This window comes from Anomalospiza imberbis, chromosome 22 (genome assembly GCF_031753505.1).
Source record: "Anomalospiza imberbis isolate Cuckoo-Finch-1a 21T00152 chromosome 22, ASM3175350v1, whole genome shotgun sequence".
Classification (NCBI taxonomy): domain Eukaryota; kingdom Metazoa; phylum Chordata; class Aves; order Passeriformes; family Viduidae; genus Anomalospiza; species Anomalospiza imberbis.
This window is the reverse complement of record NC_089702.1, coordinates 8,952,787-8,971,957: the sequence shown is the minus strand read 5'-3', so window position 1 is coordinate 8,971,957 and position 19,171 is coordinate 8,952,787. Positions and strand designations below refer to the sequence as shown.

The 19,171-nt window shown below is 48.4% G+C and overlaps 1 protein-coding gene across 1 annotated transcript; it reads left to right on the top strand.

Annotated features, from left to right (window-relative positions):
• Positions 1-771: 771 nt before the first annotated feature.
• Positions 772-6,992, top strand: LOC137486687 (keratin, type II cytoskeletal 7-like). The gene is made up of 9 exons (XM_068212118.1): positions 772-1,227; positions 2,215-2,429; positions 2,801-2,861; positions 3,484-3,579; positions 4,166-4,330; positions 4,410-4,535; positions 4,776-4,996; positions 5,255-5,283; positions 5,756-6,992. The coding sequence occupies exons 1-9, from the start codon at positions 772-774 to the stop codon at positions 6,229-6,231; spliced, it is 1,845 nt and encodes a 614-aa protein (XP_068068219.1). The 3' UTR covers positions 6,232-6,992.
• The last annotated feature ends 12,179 nt before the right edge of the window (positions 6,993-19,171 follow it).

The following is a 19,171-nucleotide window of genomic DNA, read 5'->3' as shown; positions in this document are numbered from 1 at the left end:
CTGTGAACAAACAGAAATATGTCACAGATCCTGGATGAAACCTGATGTGCTTCACTGGTGTTTCAGGGAAGGTCATCGTGAAATGCTGCAGATTCCCAGGCTTCTGCACATTCCCAGAATTCCCAGAATTCTGTGATTCTGTGCATGTAACTGGGAGATATTTTGAGTCCTTGCATAGAAATCCAGACCTTAAGCTCTGTGAATTTACTGGTGTTTCAGATAGAGGAATGATCCATTATGACACAACTTCCACAGCATTTGCTATTCTACAGATGACTTTCTTCTTTTATTTTTCCTTTGAGTTACTTTTCCGCACCCAAAATTGTGAAATTACCCCCACAAAGTGCAAGTCCGCAAAACATCCCATCACACACAGGCCTATGAGACACAAAACCCCAAACAACACACTGCAGACAAATCACAAAGAGTTCCTTCAAAAATGTTCCTAAACTATAATTAGCACTAAGTTAGGGGAGCACTTCAAACCGTAATGTATTCTAAGGCAACTTGCAAACAGAGCACTTTTAGATTCCTTTTTATTTCCTCAGTAGTTACTATTTGCTGGGCTGGTTTGCATTTTGAGGAGCATTTATTGCTGCCAGGCAAACCAAACCCTTAAGTACTTAAATTACCGTCCTGATCCTATCAAGGCCAACTTCCCAAAATATATATAAGGGACAGCATCCCCACGTCTCTCCAGTGGGATCCCTGTTTCTATCCTGCACCAGAGCAGTCCCATAACTTTGCTATTCCACCTTCAAATAAGCCACAATGAGCAGGCAGGCACCGACGGTGAGATCTGTCCTGGGACGAAGAGGCTTCAGCTCAGCCTCGGAGATCTGCGGTCGCAGCTACGCCGCATCCGCCAGCCAGCCTGTGCGGTGCGGTGCCTACAGCAGCAGGAGCGTTTGCAACCTGGGCGGGAGCAGGAGGATCTCCTATGTCAACGGGGGCTGCTCCACCGGCTGCTTTGGGGAGATGGGGTTCGGAGGCATGGGCTATGGGAACGCTGGAGGAGGGAGGATTGGCCTGTGTGGCCCCCGGGGATACAGCATCGTGCGGGGGTACCCCGAGCGCAAGGCTGACGGCATCCAAGGGATCTGCATCGACGAGCGGCTGCTGAAGCCCCTCTGCGTCGGGGTGGACCCGCTGGAACATGAGATACGCTGCCAGGAGAAGGAGCAGATCAAGACCCTCAACACGCAGTTTGCCTGTTTCATTGACAAGGTGAGTCCAGACCTACTCCAGAATTGCTCTCCCTCGGAGAAAACAAAACCTGACCAAACCCATCCCAAACCCATCTTGTGCCACCTCCTCCAAAGCCCTAGTCCAGCTCTGCCATGAATTGCTGAGCTGGGTCCACACAGGGGTCCAGCATTCCACAGAGAATTTTAAGATAATTCTAACAATTTTTGATAACTAATAATAATTTTAAGAACACGTTGGTCCAGACTGAGGTCTTTTTAATGGAGCTTATTTCAGCCCTGTCCCTGTTCTGGCATTCCATGGCCTTTGAATCATGGCCATGGTTGCACTGGACTTTCTCGCAGTTGCTTCCTCTTGGACAGTCTCAGTCCAAATTGGATTTCTTGCTGCAGCCAAGGTGGAAGTTACAGCCCTCACAGGTTCATCTTTCTGTCCTGTGTTAAATAATTCCAATGATTCCCTCCTCTCTTTGACTTTAAATATAGCGACAGTTCCAAAATCTTTCCTGAAGGCAAAGGTGGTTAATCTTGATCCAGATATGTGAAGGTTAGAGATGAAATCTGATCTGTCACCCAAGGATCCCTTTGTAGAAAAAACAGAGACAAAACAGTTTCACTATTTGGGGACTCGATTTTATCCTAAAATACATCAGAGGCACCATCTGGAGTTTTGTTCCTAATATTTGTTAAGAAATGCAGATTTAGACACCAGGCTCCTGGATTTCTAAATTATGTAGACATGGGACTCTTTGATTTCTAAATAATGTAGACATGACATTTAGATTTTGAAATAATTTACATGTCTGAATTTTAGATTTTGAAATAATTCAGACTCATGGCATAAAGACTTCTTAATAAGGGCAGATAACTTTCAAATCATGGTGCTGTATCATCTCTTACTTCCTGAAAATCCCATTCCTGCACCTGTGGTTAAGCGCAGAGAGTTAAACAGGTGTTGAGTCCCTGCCTTCACCTCTTTACTTGAAGAATTGCTATCTTTTGCCTTCAGGTCCGATTCCTGGAACAGCAGAACAAAGTGCTGGAGACCAAGTGGGGCCTCCTGCAGCAATATGTGCTGCCAAAAAAAGGGAAAAACCTGGAACTGTACTTCGAGAATTACATCTGTGACCTGCGGAAGCGCCTGGATTGTTTGCTGTGTGAAAAGCAGAAATTGGGCAGTGAAGAATGTGCCACAAGCCAGCTGGTGGAGGAGTTCAAGTGCAAGTAAGGACCTCCTGGGCTCCTCTAGCTGGTGGCGTTTTGCTTTTCTGGTTCATCTTGGGCAACTTCTCCTAGACGTGTGGCATGTCCCCTCTGGGAGTGCCACATTCTTCTGTCTCACTGGCAAGCTCTTTGCATTGGTAATAATGTTGTTGCTCATGAAGAAGCTTCTGATCTTGGGATGGTTTAATGTTGGTCTCCAGACACTGATCTGGCAGTGCCTGGTGGCAGTCCCGGCAAGAAAGAGTTGTCATTTTTACCTGGTGATTATTGTCATTTATACCTCAAGTTATTAACATTTGTACCTGATGGTTGATGTCTGAGTGTCTGAGCATTTTTCGTTCCTCAGCCCTTTTTTCCTCCTTTTCCAACAGGTATGAAGAGGAAATCAACAGGCGCACAACTGTGGAGAATGAATTTGTGGCACTCAAAAAGGTGAGAAGCTCAAATGACATGAATCTTTATACCTGTGGTAGGTTTTTGGGGGGCAAAACTTGGCTGAAATAATTAATTATAAACAAAAGTCCACAAAAGTGTTATGATGAGTTGGAGGGAGACTTAGAAAGAGGCACAGGGTTGGGAAAAGAGCCAAGTAGAAAGTAAAAATAATGTCTCCTCAAAGTTTACATCATCAGCACTACAGCACCAGTTTTTTTGCCTCAAAAACATTCCTGAAGTGTGGGAGGGGGACAGAGGAGGACAGGTCACACCAGAACACCAGGTTATTTCTGTCTGTCTCTCCACATCCTTTATTCTTGGACATCAGAAAAGCAGGAATCATTTGAAGAATATTAAAAAATTGTGTTTAAATACTCATTAGTCAATTGTGGTTTGTAGCTGCGTTCTAAGTGATAAATCAACTAATTCCTGTAAGTCATGTTGGAATGGTTTCGTTTTCCTTCAGGAGGCACTGGGATATCCTGACTCACCCTCTCACACCTTTTTTCTCTTGAAATCTTGTTGAGACACATTTCTGTCTTGTTGGTGTTGCTTCTGTGTGTTTCTCCAACATTTGTAGCCAGGTTTGGCTGGAATTTGTGTGTCTGTCCTCTTGCAGGATGCAGACTGCATCTTCTTGAACAAGGAAGAGCTGGAGGTGAAGGTGGATCTGTTAAGGAGGCAGCTGGAGCTGCTGAAATGTGTGTTTGAGGAGGTGAGTTCTCTGGTACATCCTGGGACTTTGGTGGTCCTGTCTTATCCTTCAGGTGCTCCAAATTTCTACCTCTTGAAACTCCTCTGGGATGTGTCTCATACAAAGCCCTGAATAACTACAAGCGTGGAAGTACAAGGTTGATATAAAATTAACATGATTATGCTGGAGATAGGGTGGTTCCTCCTCCCTTCATGCAGCTCCAGGTAGGAATTGGTTGTGTCTTAACTCTACCCTGGAGAAAAGATGAGTCCATCTCGTTCCTCCAGATTGCAGCTGCCTGATTAGAGCTGAAGCAACTCCCAGCTCAGTCCTGTCATTAAATCACTCAAACAGCAGGAGATGAGAGGATACCAAGGGTTAAGTCACTCAAATTCCTTGCCCTTGATGTGGACAGAATTGCCGCAGGTCAGCACGTAGGTCAGCAGTCACAGGTGGCAACTCATCCTGCTGCAGGATTTTCTGCTGAGCCATCCTGAGGGACATTTCTTGACTTGTTCGATCCCTCAGCCACTCTGTGTCCCAGCTCTTCCCTCCCTGCAGAGCCTGAGAGGTGAAAAGAGCTGACAAAGCCCTTCCCATCCCACAGGAAAGGGCTCAGGTCGATCGCCAGCTCTGCGACACCTCGGTCATTGTCAAGATGGACAACAACCGGGACCTGGACATGGAAAGCATCATCAAGAACGTCGAGTGCTGGTACCAGGAGATCGCCCAGAAAAGCAAAGAAGAAGTCGATGCTTTCTACCAGACCAGGGTGAGTAAGAGGCCAGCTGGGTCTGTGCCTGGCAATGTCACAGGCCAGAAGTGACAATTGTCCTATTTCTTGGTTCCAGTTTCAGGAGCTTCAGGATAAGAGAGGGAAATACTGCCATGACCTGCAGAGCAACAAGTGTGAGATTTCAGAGCTGACCCGGATGATCCAGAAGCTGCAGTGTGAGCTGGAGAGCGTCAAGAAGCAGGTAGGAGATGTTTCCAGAGAAGTAGGACAGCTTGGACACAGGGCAAGGTGATGCATTGATCTTTAGAAGACTTGACATCTGCTCTAGGTCCTGGCTGGAAAGTGAAAAGTGGGTGGAGAGGGATGGGATGCTGGTGGATTTTCCCTGTTTACAATTGGAAGAGCAGATTTATCCAAACCCAGAGTGTCCAAAAACTAGGATAAGTTTTGCAGACACCCACACTGTTTCCTCCCCTGACAGGTCTCCTGCCTGCAAACCTCCATTTGTGATGTTGAGCAGCGTGGGGATTGTGCCCTCAAAGATGCTCGAGAAAAGCATGTTGAGCTGCAGAATGCTCTGCAGAAGGCCAAGGACGAGCTGGCCTGCATGCTGCGGGACTATCAGGAGCTGCTCAATGTCAAGCTGGCCCTGGACATTGAGATTGCCACCTACAAGACTCTGCTGGAGGGTGAAGAGAGCAGGTTGGTGACATGTTTCCCTCCTGTGTATCTGAGGCTATGACAGTTCCTGCTCCCAAGTGAATTCTACAGCTCCAAGATCTCCCCAGGCTCATAGAAACTGGACCTGGAGAGGTGCCTGGAAGCCATGAAGGCCACATGGGTACCAACAAAAACAGTTCCTGTCCTAGGGATAGTGAGGCATGTTGCAACAAAGGACTAAGTGGTCTGGATGGTGGCTGGAAGTTGTGAGTAACATGCATTTCTCTTTTCTCCCCACAGGATATGTGTGGGGAACCCTGTGAGCGTGTGTAAGTAACTGCACCTTTTCAGCAATGAAGATTTCTTGGTTTAGGACGGATACCTTTGGGAGCAGCATTATCTGTCTGCTACAGGTCCCTCTGCCTCCCTTTTCCAGTTCTGGAAAGTTTAGCCCCAGAAATCTCAAATACCTTTGAATTAAAAAAAGCCCAGCTTTTGGAGTGAGGGGAGAAGGTCAAACTCAAGACCCTTTTCTACCCTTGGAGGCAACAGAGAGATGTCCTGGGGGGACCATGGGATATGTACTGAACCTGCGAAGCACCAGTAACATGGGAAGGGGGAGGATACATGAGGGGATGTGCTGGGACACGGGGGAGGAGTAGGAAGGAGCAGGGGCTCAGACACATTGGACAAATCTGGAGGAAATCAGGTTTGGTTGGTTCTGTCACTCAAGAAAAAACGTGCCTTGTGAAAGTCATGGTTTTCCTCCCTAACTGCTGACTCCCATGGGCTCTGTTGCAGCTGTGGTCAGCAGTGGCTACAACATCCCTGATGACTGCGGGATGATGGCCAATGGAGCCGTGTGTGGCTACGGCTCCCTGGGCAGGCGGGCCGGGAGACACAGCTCCCAGACCGGCGGATTCAGCTCCCGGAGCGCTGGGATCCACCCCAAGAGAGTCCTCAGCTCCGTGGCCAAGCAGTGCATCCCAGAGGTGCTTTGCCAGGCTGGAGGGGTCAGCTGCAAAGCTGGAGGCTTCAGCTCCCGCAGCGGGGGGTACCCAGCCCGCACCGTGGTCAGCGCTGGGAGCGGGGGCCTGAATGCCAGGATGGGGCCCTGCCAGGCTGGACAAGTGCTCAGCTTTGGGAACCAGGGCTGCGTCATCCGGCAGCTGGCAGGGCCCCCCGTCGTTGTGTCCAGCAGCCCTGAGGTTGTGGGGTGCAACAATGGTGTGGTGGGGAATTTTGGGGTGGTCAGAGACCCCTGTGTGGTCCCATAGGACCGCGGCGCTCAGATACGCCAGCCCCATGCCGACACGATGCAGGGTGACTCCTTCGCCCGATAGCAGCAACATTTGTCACCAAACCCATTCCCACATTTATTAGCCCCAGATTTATCCCCCTGAGCTGTGTTTTCAGAATCCCCAAGCCTAAAGATCCCTCTAGAACCTTCTCCTGCAGGTGCTCAGCACATTGTGATTTCTGAATCCTAACTTCAGGTCATCACAGCTTTAAGGGTTTGTTTGTTGCGCTGCTTCCCCCTCTGTCTTTTCCCATAACAAGCAGATTAATTAACAATATTCCCTGCTCCAAGAGCCCTCTTTTTTCTTCCAGCTCCTCCCAAAGCATTTCAGAAAAGAGAGTGAGGATTTAACTGCTTAACTTTCCCAGGAGATGCTGCAAAGAGCAGACTCCCTCTATTTTTATCCTATCTTTTTTTGGTCCAAGGAAACCCTGCACTGCAAGTTTATGCTTAAATCTGAAACAAGGCAATTTTCAAAGCACCTGCCGGTTACTTCACAGCCATCAGCTTTTTTTTTTGTGTGTGTGGAATTTGCTCGTAGATGAGCACATAGTACTTTTGTTTGCTTCTGCATGTTTGGGGTGGCTGGCTCAAGGCGTGCTGATTTTTAGAAGAGATCACCCCCTTTCCTTTTCCATCCCCCCAAAATGCCAAGGGAAGTTATTGGTGCATAAATTGTCCATGCTGACTCCTTGTACGAATGGAGTTGTTCCCATTGACTGCTCAAACTTACCAGCTTCTCACTGTGTCCTCAATAAACTGCTTTGAAAGGACATCTTTTGTCTGTCAATTTTTTCCATAGATGTTATTTAAAGAAACTACAAAATATGTGAAAAAATACTCTGGGGAGAATAAGAACCAAAGAGACCTTTGGATTCTCTGTGGGCAGTTTGGGACATGATAAGGCTCAGGTGTCACTGGGGTTACTGTGGTTTATTTATCTCCTCAGAGCATATCACATAAGATATTTTATAGACCAATTAACAATTGATGTCAAAGATTTCTAGAAACCTCCAAAATAATCCTGAGCACCACATGGTAGTGTTTTCCAGCCTGTTGCAACCTCCAAACAATGTATTTGTTTGATGCTTTCAAGTCAGCGCAGTTGAATGAAGATGAATTCAACACTGCCCTTGTGGGCTCATGGGGCTGGTGATCAGGGCTGTGGGACCAGAGACGTGTTTCAGACACAAAAACTTGGCTTTAGTGGCTTTGGTGATGACAAAGTGTTATTTGAACTGTGTAACTTAAAGACACTGATATCTCTTGGACATAATGAGGTGGGATTGACCTTGCCCCAGTTTTGGAGTCTCCCATGTTGAGCTCAGCAGGGTTGCTGGGGGTTTATTTCATGGAAAAAACAACATTTCCATGGGGTGATTCATCTGGCCAAACACAGGTGCATAATTTAGCATGAAATGCATTGAGCTTGAGGCCGTCTGCACCAATGGGATGTGTCCTGGCTCTGGAGGCAGCCCCGGGCAGGGGGATTAACCCAAACATGGGTGTCCCATGCCAGGCGCCTACAAGTTCCCAGCAATCCTCCCTGCCTCTCCCTGCCGGACTTGCAGACATTATTATCACAGGGAATTTCTTCCTGTCTCCAGTCCAGGAAGAATTACAGGCCACGCAGCCCCAGTAATCTCTCCACTCTCACAGGGCAACATTCTAATTGCAACCTGAAAAAAGGGGACGATTAAAGGGCGAGGTGGGGAAGAAGATCAGCACCTTTGGCAAACATCAGGGGATGTTATTTCTGTGTTGAGAGTGGAAAATGCTTCATCCAGCTTTGACCAGCTGCGTGTCAGACCCTGGTAGAGCGAGGTGGACGCTTGTCCTCCACCTGTGCCCTCTTTCCAAGGAATTCCAGTTCAGCAGTTTCATTTTTAATCGGCTCCAAGTAGATAGGATGGAGACCACCTCAGTGGGGAATTCTGCATCTGAGCTTGCTTCATTCACCACTTGCAAGTGGAATTTGGAAATAGGAGTTTCTCACATCAGGCAGCTTCTGTTAATTGTGTGAACATCACGGATTCGTCGTGTGGTGTCGGATGTCTCTCAGCCTTGGTCATGTGTTCAGGAAACTCCACAGCTCCAAATCTGGGCCTTGTGTCTGGGAGGAGACCTGGCCATCCCTTCACAGTCCATACCCAGCATGATTCATCTTGGATTTGTGCTGAGGTCCCTTTCTGTTGGGTTTTGCTAAAAAGATGGTTTCTTGAAGAAGAGGAGAGGGAGGAAGCCCTGCTTTGGAGCTGGGGTTTGGTCCTCACCTGGTTGACCTGACCCATTGATCTTCCCCTACCTTCTCCTCCCTGGACAAACAGGAACTGGCTTTGCAAGGTATTCCCAGCTTAGAGGGGCGGGGGCCTGGCAAGCCCCAGGATTTCCAGAGCTTTCCCCCTGACCATTAAAGTCAGACACCGAGGCAGCCCCAGGTGAGAGAGGACTCGAGCCTGGGCTGTCCCTGTGGGGCCTTGGGCTGAGCTCAGGCAGAAGCCTGAAATATTCGGAGCATTACCAAGGGTGACTCTTCCCATTCTTGACTGAGGAAGCGGGAGGTGACTGCCTAATTTCAGAGGAATAATTAACTTTTACTAGCCTGAATAGTAGACAGAAGAAAGGGAGATGATCATGCCTCACCCAAAACAAGGGCAGCTCCTTTCCTCCTCCTCCTCCTCCTGGAGCCAACACCCAAATATTCTGAGCTATTAGCAAACCAAAGAGGGAAATGAAGGCTGCATTTATTTTTCTCTCTCTGGCTACAGCTCTTAAAAATTTTATCTCAGGAGCAAAGGGAAAAGGTTCATCTCAAATGGTTTTCAAACCATTCATTAAAGCTGTAAAATAAGCTCAAAATTCTCTCCTGGCAAGGCATTGCTGCCTGTCTACCCAGTATTTATTTTGTGTTTTAATCTTGGGGGTTGTTTTGACTTTATTATTTTTATTTCCTTTTTAGTCTAAAGGAGTGTTTTGACTATTTTCCCCTTTCTTTTCAGTAGAAACAAGTTCAAACACTCGTTATAACTTGGGGAACTGGAATTTCTGTCAATTAAAAATAATCAATGAAAACATGTTGATACTGGAGCAATGTCTCCATGAAGTTCTAGCAAGAAAAAAAAAATTAGAAATACCATTCCAGGAATTTTATTCTATTGATTGTCTTGGGTTTGGTTGACTAATTTAATAAAATGAATGTCATCCCAACCAAACCCAGGACCCAACCCAACCAAATCAAAGCCTACCATGGTTGAGGAGATGAAGAAGAGAATGGGAAGAAGAAAAGCCATCCAGGCTGAGGGCACAATCCAGGTCTCCTCCATCATCCAGGGGACACATGGACCAGTCAGAGGGTTCCTCCTCCAAAAACCAAACCTGTGCTGCCAGAAGAGCAGCATGAGGAGAGGGGAGACTTTCCTCCTGCATCAGACCCCTTCCCACCCTTCCTAACAAGCATCTTCCAGTTCAATCATCCTGAGCAGGGTGGGACAATTCTGCCATAAATTCATCTTTAAAACAGGAGAGATTCATGGCACCAACCCACCCAACCTGCGCTTAATTTATAGACTAGAAAGGTGAGGGTTGGGCCTGGCACAGGTTGCTGAGAGAAGCTGTGGCTGCCCCATCCCTGGAAGTTCCAAGGCCAGTTTGGACAAGGCTTGGAGCAACCTGCAATGGGATGGGCTTTAGGATCCTTCAATGGGATCCTTCTTCTCCTACATAATCTCTGTGCACTGATTGCACCAAGACCAGAGTGTAGGAAGAGGAGGAAGAGGTGGGACTCTGACAGGAACAGAGAGAAAGAAATCTCCCAGAAAATAGTCTCCCAGAAAATCATCCCTCAGATGTGCTGGCCACAGCGTGTCCCTGCAGCACAAGGCAGGAACAGCAGCACAACTGCAGGCACAGCGGGAAGAACACCCATCCCAGTAAATAGCTGAGCTGGTAATTAACCCCGGCAGAATGAATGGAACAAGGAAATGTTCTCCGAGCCAAGGCTGCCATTTAAGCTTTTCCACTTGCTCATTTTTCCCCGTGTGTAAGAGTTACCAAAACATTTTTTTTTACGTCAAAAGCTGACACCAACCATCACAAGCCAAACAAAACCAGGCAAGCTCAAGAGACATTTCTTCCATCCAGCCTGGATAAGGAATCCAAGATAAGGAACATTTTCTTAAGTCTGCCACTGGACAGGCTCTTTCCCTGGCCTCTCCGCCCCTTCCTTCTCTCCTGACCTGGAATAAGATAAAGATGCTGAACACCTGCACTTTAGCATTGAATGAGGAGTTTTTCAAGCCTTTTAGCTTAGGAGCAGCAGAAAAGGGAAAACCAAACTCATCCAGCCTTTGAATCAACAGCAACAGCAAAAATTGGATTGGATTTATGGGAATAAGAACCCTCTTTGGCCTCTGTGGAGATGGTGGTGGTGGTGGAGCACAAGAGGAGGAGGCGAGAGGGGCACGAGGGGAGGATGTTTGTGCCTTAGGCTTGGCTTTAACAATCTCAGAATCTGGGGAGTGAAGAGATTTGGTGTTCTGGCAGCAGAGAAGGTGCAGGATGAATCCTGGTCATGGTGATCCCAGTTGCTCCCACTCTGCAAAAAAATTAAACAGCTGGGGCATGAGCAGAGTTCCTGGGATGAATCACCTAGGACTGTGAGAGAGAGATAGAAATCTCAGAAGCAAATCTACCTCCTTTGCTGACAATGTAGGAATGGGATCTTTGCTTTACTCCGTGGTGGATTCCTTACAGAGTCAAACTGGGAAGTCCCCAGTCACACCACAATGATTTGGTTTGGAATATCTCACTTTAAACCAAATCAGCTTGTGCCATTTCAGCTTTTGATTTTAGGTGTTAAAAAAATGGTTTAAATGTCTCAGAAGTTTTCCCTGGAGGACAGGAGGTGACTGGTGAGTTCCCATCCCTGGAGGTGTCCCAGGAATGACTGGACATGGCATTCATAGCTCTGGTGTGGGTGACAAGGTGGGGATTGGTCACAGGTTGGACTCGGTGATCCTGGAAGGCTTTTCCAGCCTCAGTGATTCTGAGGGTCTGTGAAGTGGATGCAGATTTTTACCAGAGAATGATTATCAGGAATAATCTGGGCTTCTTTGTTTTCGGCTATCCAATTCTCAGTCTGTGTCCAGCTCCTGGGAAGTCCAGTGGTTTTGTTTCCCCTTTCTGACCCCAAATGAGATGTCTCTTCTCCTGAGACATTGCTTTCTATTAATTACCCAACACACAATTTACAACACCCATTACACCATTGTTGCTAGTTCCAGCACACGAAGGTGGAGCCAAATGGGGGACTCGTAGCTGCACTGATGGGAAATCCAATGTTGGGTTTTCAGCCCTGCAGCCCCAGGGAGGTGGGAACAAACAAGATCCAAAGAACCTGAAACAGAGCAGATTGTGGATAGATAGGTAAGAAATTAGTCCCTAATTAGTTCCTCCTGCCAACACTCATTCCTTGCAGTCAGACGGCTCCACAATCCACGCTTTATTCCAAAGCAAGTTGTTCCCTGTGATGTGGTCAGTGTTACTAATGGGAAGGGGGGGGAAGGTTTGGTTACAGATCTGAGTTGTGAAGGGGTGGATCAGGGCAGGACAAAGATATTCCAGGCCTGTGGTCCAGGCTTAGCACGTGGGAAGGATTTTCCACCTCCTTGGATAAAGCAAAGTGGTGTCATCCAGGGTTTTTTCTCCTCTGCTTAACACAGCTTCCCTTTAAGGTAGTTTTAGTGGAAATTCCAAATTTGTTTTGATTCTTCAGCCCTGGAACATGGGGAGCATTGTACCTATCTCTTTGGTGGCCAAACCAAACATCTGGGTAAATTCTAAGGGGTTTAATTTTAAGGGGTTCAGGGTTTCTTTTCTACAACCATGAAACCTTCTCAGAAAATTTGCTCTTCCCAGAGCACAGATGAGCAGATTTATCTCTGTAAAAGTTGGACTTGGTAATCCTTTTGAGTCCCTTCCAAATGAGAATATTCTGTGATTCTGTGATTCCTCCTCTCCACTTTTTCCAGGTCTGTGTCATTGAGGTGGCTTGAGGAAGTTCCTGACCACAGACAACACCCTCCACAAATCTGTTCAGAAGAAAGGAAAGGAACCCATGCCCCAACCAGCCATGCAAAGCAGCCAAGTGTGAACCAGTGCCACCGGTCCTGCACTGGCTCTGGGAGCTGGATGGTGCCGCAAGAGCGCCGTGGGGCAGGGTGGGCTGGGGGAGGCAGGAGCTGGGATTGCTGAGATGTGTTTGAAGAGCAGAAATCCCTCCCTTTCTATCCATAGGGAAATACAGGTTGGATTTGCTTTTTTCCTTGAAACACCCTGGAGTTCAGCAAAGCCTGGTTTAGTAGTGACAGAGCTGGGCTGTGTTACCCACCAAGACTGGTTCTATACAGGAACAAAAATACCACCAATATTCTTCATGGTTCAGCTGGGGAATCCTCTGTCTCCACCCAGCACTCACTGGCCATGGCCCAGCACAGTAGGGAGATTTATTAATTTCCAGGATTAAAAGGAGGCTGTGGTGGTTTCTTCTGTGCTGAATCACCCCAGTCTGGGCTGTAGCTGCATGAGGGAGACTCCCATTAGATAATTAGTTCTGCATTTCCCCAAAAGTGATGCAAATGAGGGGGATTCACTCTGGACAGCAGCTTTTCTACAACCTTTAGGCACAAGGTTTGTGACGCCTCCATTGCTGTGAAAATGGGCTATTTCTGGGATACAGGCCCTGTCAGAAATCACAGGGCACAGCCCAGAGCAGGTTTCAAGACTTGGAACCATAAAGGAAGGAGGAATCAGCTACTGAATATTATTGCACAAGAGCAATTCCAGTTCTGGAGGAGCCCAGATGTTGATCTGGGCTAAGGCATTAAACAGGACCTCTGCCAGCTGCCTTGAAATGGGTTGTTTTGTACGACAAAAATTAAATTGGCAGTTACTATGTGAATAAAGTAAGGAGAAAGAAGGGAAAGGATACAAACCTTTCAGATTTTAAGGTTCCTGTTCAGTTTTGAGGACAAAGGATGAGGATTCAGGATAAAGGAGTGAACTGTGCATCCAAGACCTCTGGATTCAGAGTGGCGGCCAACAGCCTGCCCTGCAGGGCTCTGTGTGTGACAGTGATGAGGGTTTGGGTGGGAAGGAGGTGCTAAAACCCACGGGGTGACAGGCACTTATGCCAGACCCAGTAGCAATCTCAGAAGCAACCAGTCCCCTTTATCATGAACTCTTGGAGTGACTTGAAAGGAGTTGCTCAAAGGGGCAGTGATGTTTTGGGGACAGCCCAGGGTGTTTGTCAGCCCTTAATGAAATGAGGCTGAGGAAGCCACAGCTGTCATGCTCAGTAATTAAAGGGAAAGTAAAGCCTCCCGTCTGTGCTTTGGGAGCAGCCTGGCTGCAGACAGGATCAGGAAGGCTAAGCTGAGCAGTGACAGCATTGCAAAAATGCCCTGGAGGAAAAAAAACATGGAATGATTTCCAGGTGAAGCCAAGGAGGAGCTTGGAATACCAGGGGAGCAATTATTGGGATGCCTTGAACACCAAGCTGGCATTGGATCATTGAGATTTCCACATGCAAACCATTCTGCATGGGGAACAAGAGACGCAGGTGCTTCACCCTCCCTGGGATCACACGCCGTGCCCAGCAGGTGGATTTCCCCATGGGATATTAAGGGAGAAAAATCAGCCACATAATAACAAGAACAAAGGGAATAACAAGGCCAAACATTGATGTGTGTTTGCAGCTCTGAGAAATTGCCCTGGAGTTCCCCCAGTGAATGTCCCCAGTGTGTCTATCCTGCCAAGCTGAGGGGGAAGAGGGAGCCTGAATCACTTGGGATCACCCAGGTGCTGAGCTGGAAATGAAAATGTGAATTTCTAAGATTCCACTCAGCACAGTTTGCCCAGAAAAGTGTAGGTTTACCTAAAGTGCTTTCTTTGATCCTCCAACAGAGCATGGCCAGAGAGTCCTGTTGGCAGGAAACAGAGATTCATGGAATGGTTTGGGTTGGAAGGAACCTGAAAGATCATCTAATGCCACCCCTGCCATGGACAGGGACACTTTCCACTCTCCCAGGCTGCTCCACGCTCTGTCTAATCTGGCCTTGGACCCTCACAAGGAGAGATTTCTTCCCAAACCTTGCCCTCTGCCAGTGGGAAGCCATTCCCCCTTCTCCTGGCACTCCAGGCCCTTGTCCAAAGTCCCTCTCCTGCTCTCTTGGAGCCCATTTAGTTGCTGGAAGGGGCTCCAAGATCTCCCTGGATCCTTCTCTTCTCCAGTCTGACCCACACATGGATCCAGTGCCACCCCCACCATGGGCAGGGACACCTTCCACAATCCCAGGCTGCTCCAAGCCCTGTCCAACCTGGCCTTGGACACTTCCAGGGCTGGGGCAGCCACAGCTGCTCTGGGCAACCTGTGCCAGGGCCTCCCCACCCTCACAGGGAATAATTTTTTTCCCGATACCTAATCCCCATTCTCTTTCAGTGGGAAGCCATTCCCCCTCGTCCAGGCACCCCAGGCCCTTACAAACAGTCTCTCTATATGATCCTTGTTGTCTCCTTTGGGCACTGGAAGGCCACAATTAGGTCACCCCAGAGCCTCCTCTTCTCCAGGCAGAACAATCCCAGTTCTCTCAGCCTTTCCTCACAGCAGCTGCTCCATCCCTTTAATCATCTCCATGGCCTCCTCTGGGCTCTCTCCAGTGGCTCCATGTCCTGCCTGTGCTGGCTCCCAGGGCTGGGGTAGCTCTGCAGGTGGGGTCTCACCTGAGCAGGGCACAGTGGCAGAACCGCCCCCCTTGCCTGCTGCCCACGATGGGGTCTCAGCCCAGGACAGGATTCACAGGAGGATTTTCCATTCCCATTTCTCTGTGCTGATTCTTGGCTTTCTTTTCCAGTCACTCAGCGCTGGGTTTTCCTGCAGCCCAGGTTCCCAAGCCTTGTGGCAACAGATGGGGCCCAGCTGGATTTCAAAGCTAGTATGGGCACATCTCTAGCCATGAAAGGAAGAGCTTCCCAAAACAGGAGATTTAGGTTGAGCAGTGAAGGAATCCCCATCAGAAGCAATGAAATCGAAGTGTGACTTTGCACCTCCAAAGGAAGCTGTGGCTGTCCCTTCCCTGGAAGTGTCCAAGGCCAGGCTGGGTGAGGCTTGGAGGAACCTGGGATAGTAGAATGTGTCCCTGCCCATGGCAGGGGACAGAACGAGATGAGCTTTAAGGTCCCTTCCAGCCAAACCATCCCGTGGTTCTATGATTCCATGACCTTGCTCAGTGGGGGGAGGGATCATCACTCCAGAGGTGCCGTGACTCTTGCTTTGCTGCATCTCCAGGAACGTGTGGTTTTGTGGCAATTCAGGGTGTTAATCTCTGGAAATGGAGGTTCCAACCCTGCAGGCTTTGCTGAGCCACGGAAATAGAATGAGGAGCCCAATGTTCTATCTGGCTGCTCCAGGGCACTGGGGCTTTAGGGAACGTTGGAGCAGGTGCTCCTGAGTATTAGGGCTGCAGTGGAGGTGGTTGCCAACTCCTCCAGGACAAATCCTGCCTTTATCTCCACTTATTTCAGTGGAGAAACCATCACACACAGCACATCCACTGAGCTGCCACCGCTGGGGTGACACATCAAGGTTTTCTGCATGTTGGTGACAAAATGAATCACAAAAGTGACTCCAACCATTCATTAAGGTAATAGGTACATCCTCCTGAAGCTCAGCTTTCTGTCATCTCCTTAATCTGAGTGTCCATCTGGGAAGTTTAATGAATGGGTGCTCACCACACCATTGTTATTTCTCCTGCTTCGAATTTGTTCCTTTATTTTGCTGAGGCAGCTGTGGAAGATAAGAACTTCTGCTCTGGAATCACCCTCCATAGGCCCTGCTGACTCCTGTCTCCAGGTTCTTCTGCAAAGGTGGCTAGCTCTCTCATTGGCTATTCACAGCCTCTCTCTTCATCTTGGTGCCTGGTTTTTAGGCATCTGAATTTAGGTAAAGGACTCCCACTCTGGAAGTGTTTTTATTTATTGGTGATCTCACCTGTAGAGTTGTTTTTACATGGCCCGTGTGAGGCTTTGTTCTCTAACCAATGCCTCTCCTTGTCCTTCTTCACTTTTAAATTCAGAACAGAGATTGTTTTGCTGATGAAATCTGTGTTCTCTGCTCTGCTGCCAGCAAACAGCATGAAATGTTTGTGCATTGTCTCCACTTCACTCTTGCTTTAAAGAAAACTCTAAAACAAAAGTTTGCAAAATTAACTCTGCACCGAGCAGCTACTCCCTGTGGTACTACAAATACTGGTGTGGCACACAGATAGATTTCCAGACATTGATGGGAACTAGATGAAATTCTGAGGCTGAATTTCCCTCCTTCTACACTCCCTTTTCATTAAGCTGGTGGAAGGCACCTCCAGAGTCCCCAGTTGGCTCTGTGCATGAAGGAACACATTTTCTGATTAAAACCATCTGTACCATAGAAGAGATAAAACAACTATCCTGTGAAACTGCACAGCCCTATTTCCCACCTCCACACCTGACGTGCTCCCCATGGGAGATTTTTTGCCAACCTTTCCCCAAAAAACTCTTCCAGTGGACACCTTGTGCCTTTGGGGGGCTCCTTCTCGACAGGGTGACTCTCTTCAGTGCTCCTTTCTGGCTGCTCTGCTTTCATCCTGACACCATCACTCTGATCCCACCCATTATTTAGAGCCCTTGTGGTCCCTCAGCCCTGAGGACTGACACAAAGTTGTCTGAATGATGTCAAAATGCCTCACAAATTCCTATGCAAAGGAAGAATGTTACAAAGAAAGTGGTGGACACTTGTGGGGTTGCTGTGAAACCTCTTTGTCTCTTGCAAAAGGTGGCTCAATGTGTTCCTAGTGTGAGACATCACCTTGAGGGGGGGGCATTTTATAGAACCATGGAATATCCTGAGTTGGAAAGGACACACCCAAATCATCAGTCCAGCTCCTGACCCTTTACAAGACATGCCAAAAATCCCAAAAATCAAGTGCCTGAGAGCGCTGTCCAAAGGCACCTGGAGCTCTGGCAGACTCGGGCCCATGAGCATTCCCCAGGAAACTTGTTCAGTGCCTGACCACCCTCTGCAAGCAGAACCTTTTCCCAGTATCCAACCTGACCCTCCTGACACAGCTCCAGCTGTTCCCTGGGTCCTGTCCCTGCTCACAGAGAGCAAAGATTGGAGTTACCCCTTAAGATGAAGATGCAGCCCCTGACAAGTCTTCCCTCAGTCTCCTCCAGGCTGACTTCGTGTGGCCCCTCCAGACCCTTCCCCATCCCCATGTCCATCCTTTGGACCCTCTCCAACATCTTTAGGTCTTCCTTATATTATGGCACCCAAATCTGCCCCCCGAATGGAGGTGAGGCTGCCTCAGCCCAGAGTAAAGCAGGACAACCCTCCTCCCTGGCCTGGCTAGGCTGGGCCTGGTGTCCCCAGGAGGTGGTGTCCCTCTTGGCTGCCGGGGCACACAGGTGGATCCTATTCTCTCGTTTTGTTCTCTGAGCAGACTGTCACAACACCCCAACACTGGTGATAGGATCACATGGGTCACCCACAGTCCAGCAGAAGGAAGGATGAAGTTTTGGGAAGGTCATACCTGGAAACACCTCAAATGCAAGTGGTACATGTGGGCAGGCGTCATGGAACGGCCTGGAAGGAACCTCAGGAATTCTCTTCCATCTCTTTGCCCCAAAGCAGCATAAATGGATGGGGACAACCCAGGCTGAGGGTGAGGAGCAGCTGTGCAGCAAGGTTACTGGTTCTCAGTTTCAGACCATCATCTCTACCCCTGTCCCCACTAATCCCTGTCTGCTTTGATGTGGGAGCCGAATCAAGCTGCACTTAAGAGATGGGGAACAGCCACCTTTGGAGAGCAGGACTAGCCAAACCAGTGGGAGGTGTCCTGGGGGCCTCATTAACCCTTTTAATGGTGACTTTATGTCCCTTCCAAAGGGAGCCACAAAAACTGCCCAGCCTGCAGGGAGGGAGGGAGCACACCACCAGCACCAGCCCTGACAGCCCTGTTTTTCAAGGAGAGGGTCTTAAAAAGTGCTTTTCTCGATGGGTCAAAGCAGACTCTGTTGGATGGTTTTTTCAGCCAAAATCCCAACAATAAGTTGGAAATGCCTCCAGGCTCTCCCTGTCTGCAGGAGTGCCTTAGCAGGTCCCAGTTTAGTAGGTGCTTAAGAAGAATGAATTTATCTGGGCACATGTAAATGTCAAAGGTTTTAAAGTCTCATGAAAGCCACCACAGCTCAAGGAATGATTAGGGCCAAGCAGCTCAGGGGTTTCCCCTGTAAAACTGGGTGGAAGCTGTAGGTTAAAATAAAAGATGAATCCATGAGAGAAGCAGTTTCATAATCTCCTTGGAAAGAGGAAGGTTGGGTCCCTCTCTGCCAATACCATCTCACCCACAACCAGCCAGGACAAAGTGTGGACACATGAAAAGGTCTCAAGGAAGATGACCTGTGCATGAAAACCATTGCAACCCTTCTCTTGGGAAGCCCAAATCCCATTGGAATCCTTCCTGCTTTGAAGTTGGTGGAACCTCCACCATGTGACTCCAAACCGGCTTTGTGAAAGCTCAGCAGCTGCAAACCACAGGTGCTGTCCGGGACTGACTTCCTCTGATGTGCAAGGCTGGGAACCTAGAAAAGCCACTTCTTAGGGACAGGAGCAGGAGCCAGAGGTTGAAGATCAGGTTTGTTGTGGAGGAACAGCCCAGCAACTCTTCATACACAAGAAGGGATCTCAGGGCTTGCAGCTGGTGGAGGATGATTGTCCCATGAGCAGCATTTCCCCTGTTTTCCAACAAAACCAGGGGTTTGGAGTGTGTACAGCCCTGAAATGTACAGCTGTGTGGTACAAGGCACACCAGGGTGGCTGAGCAGAG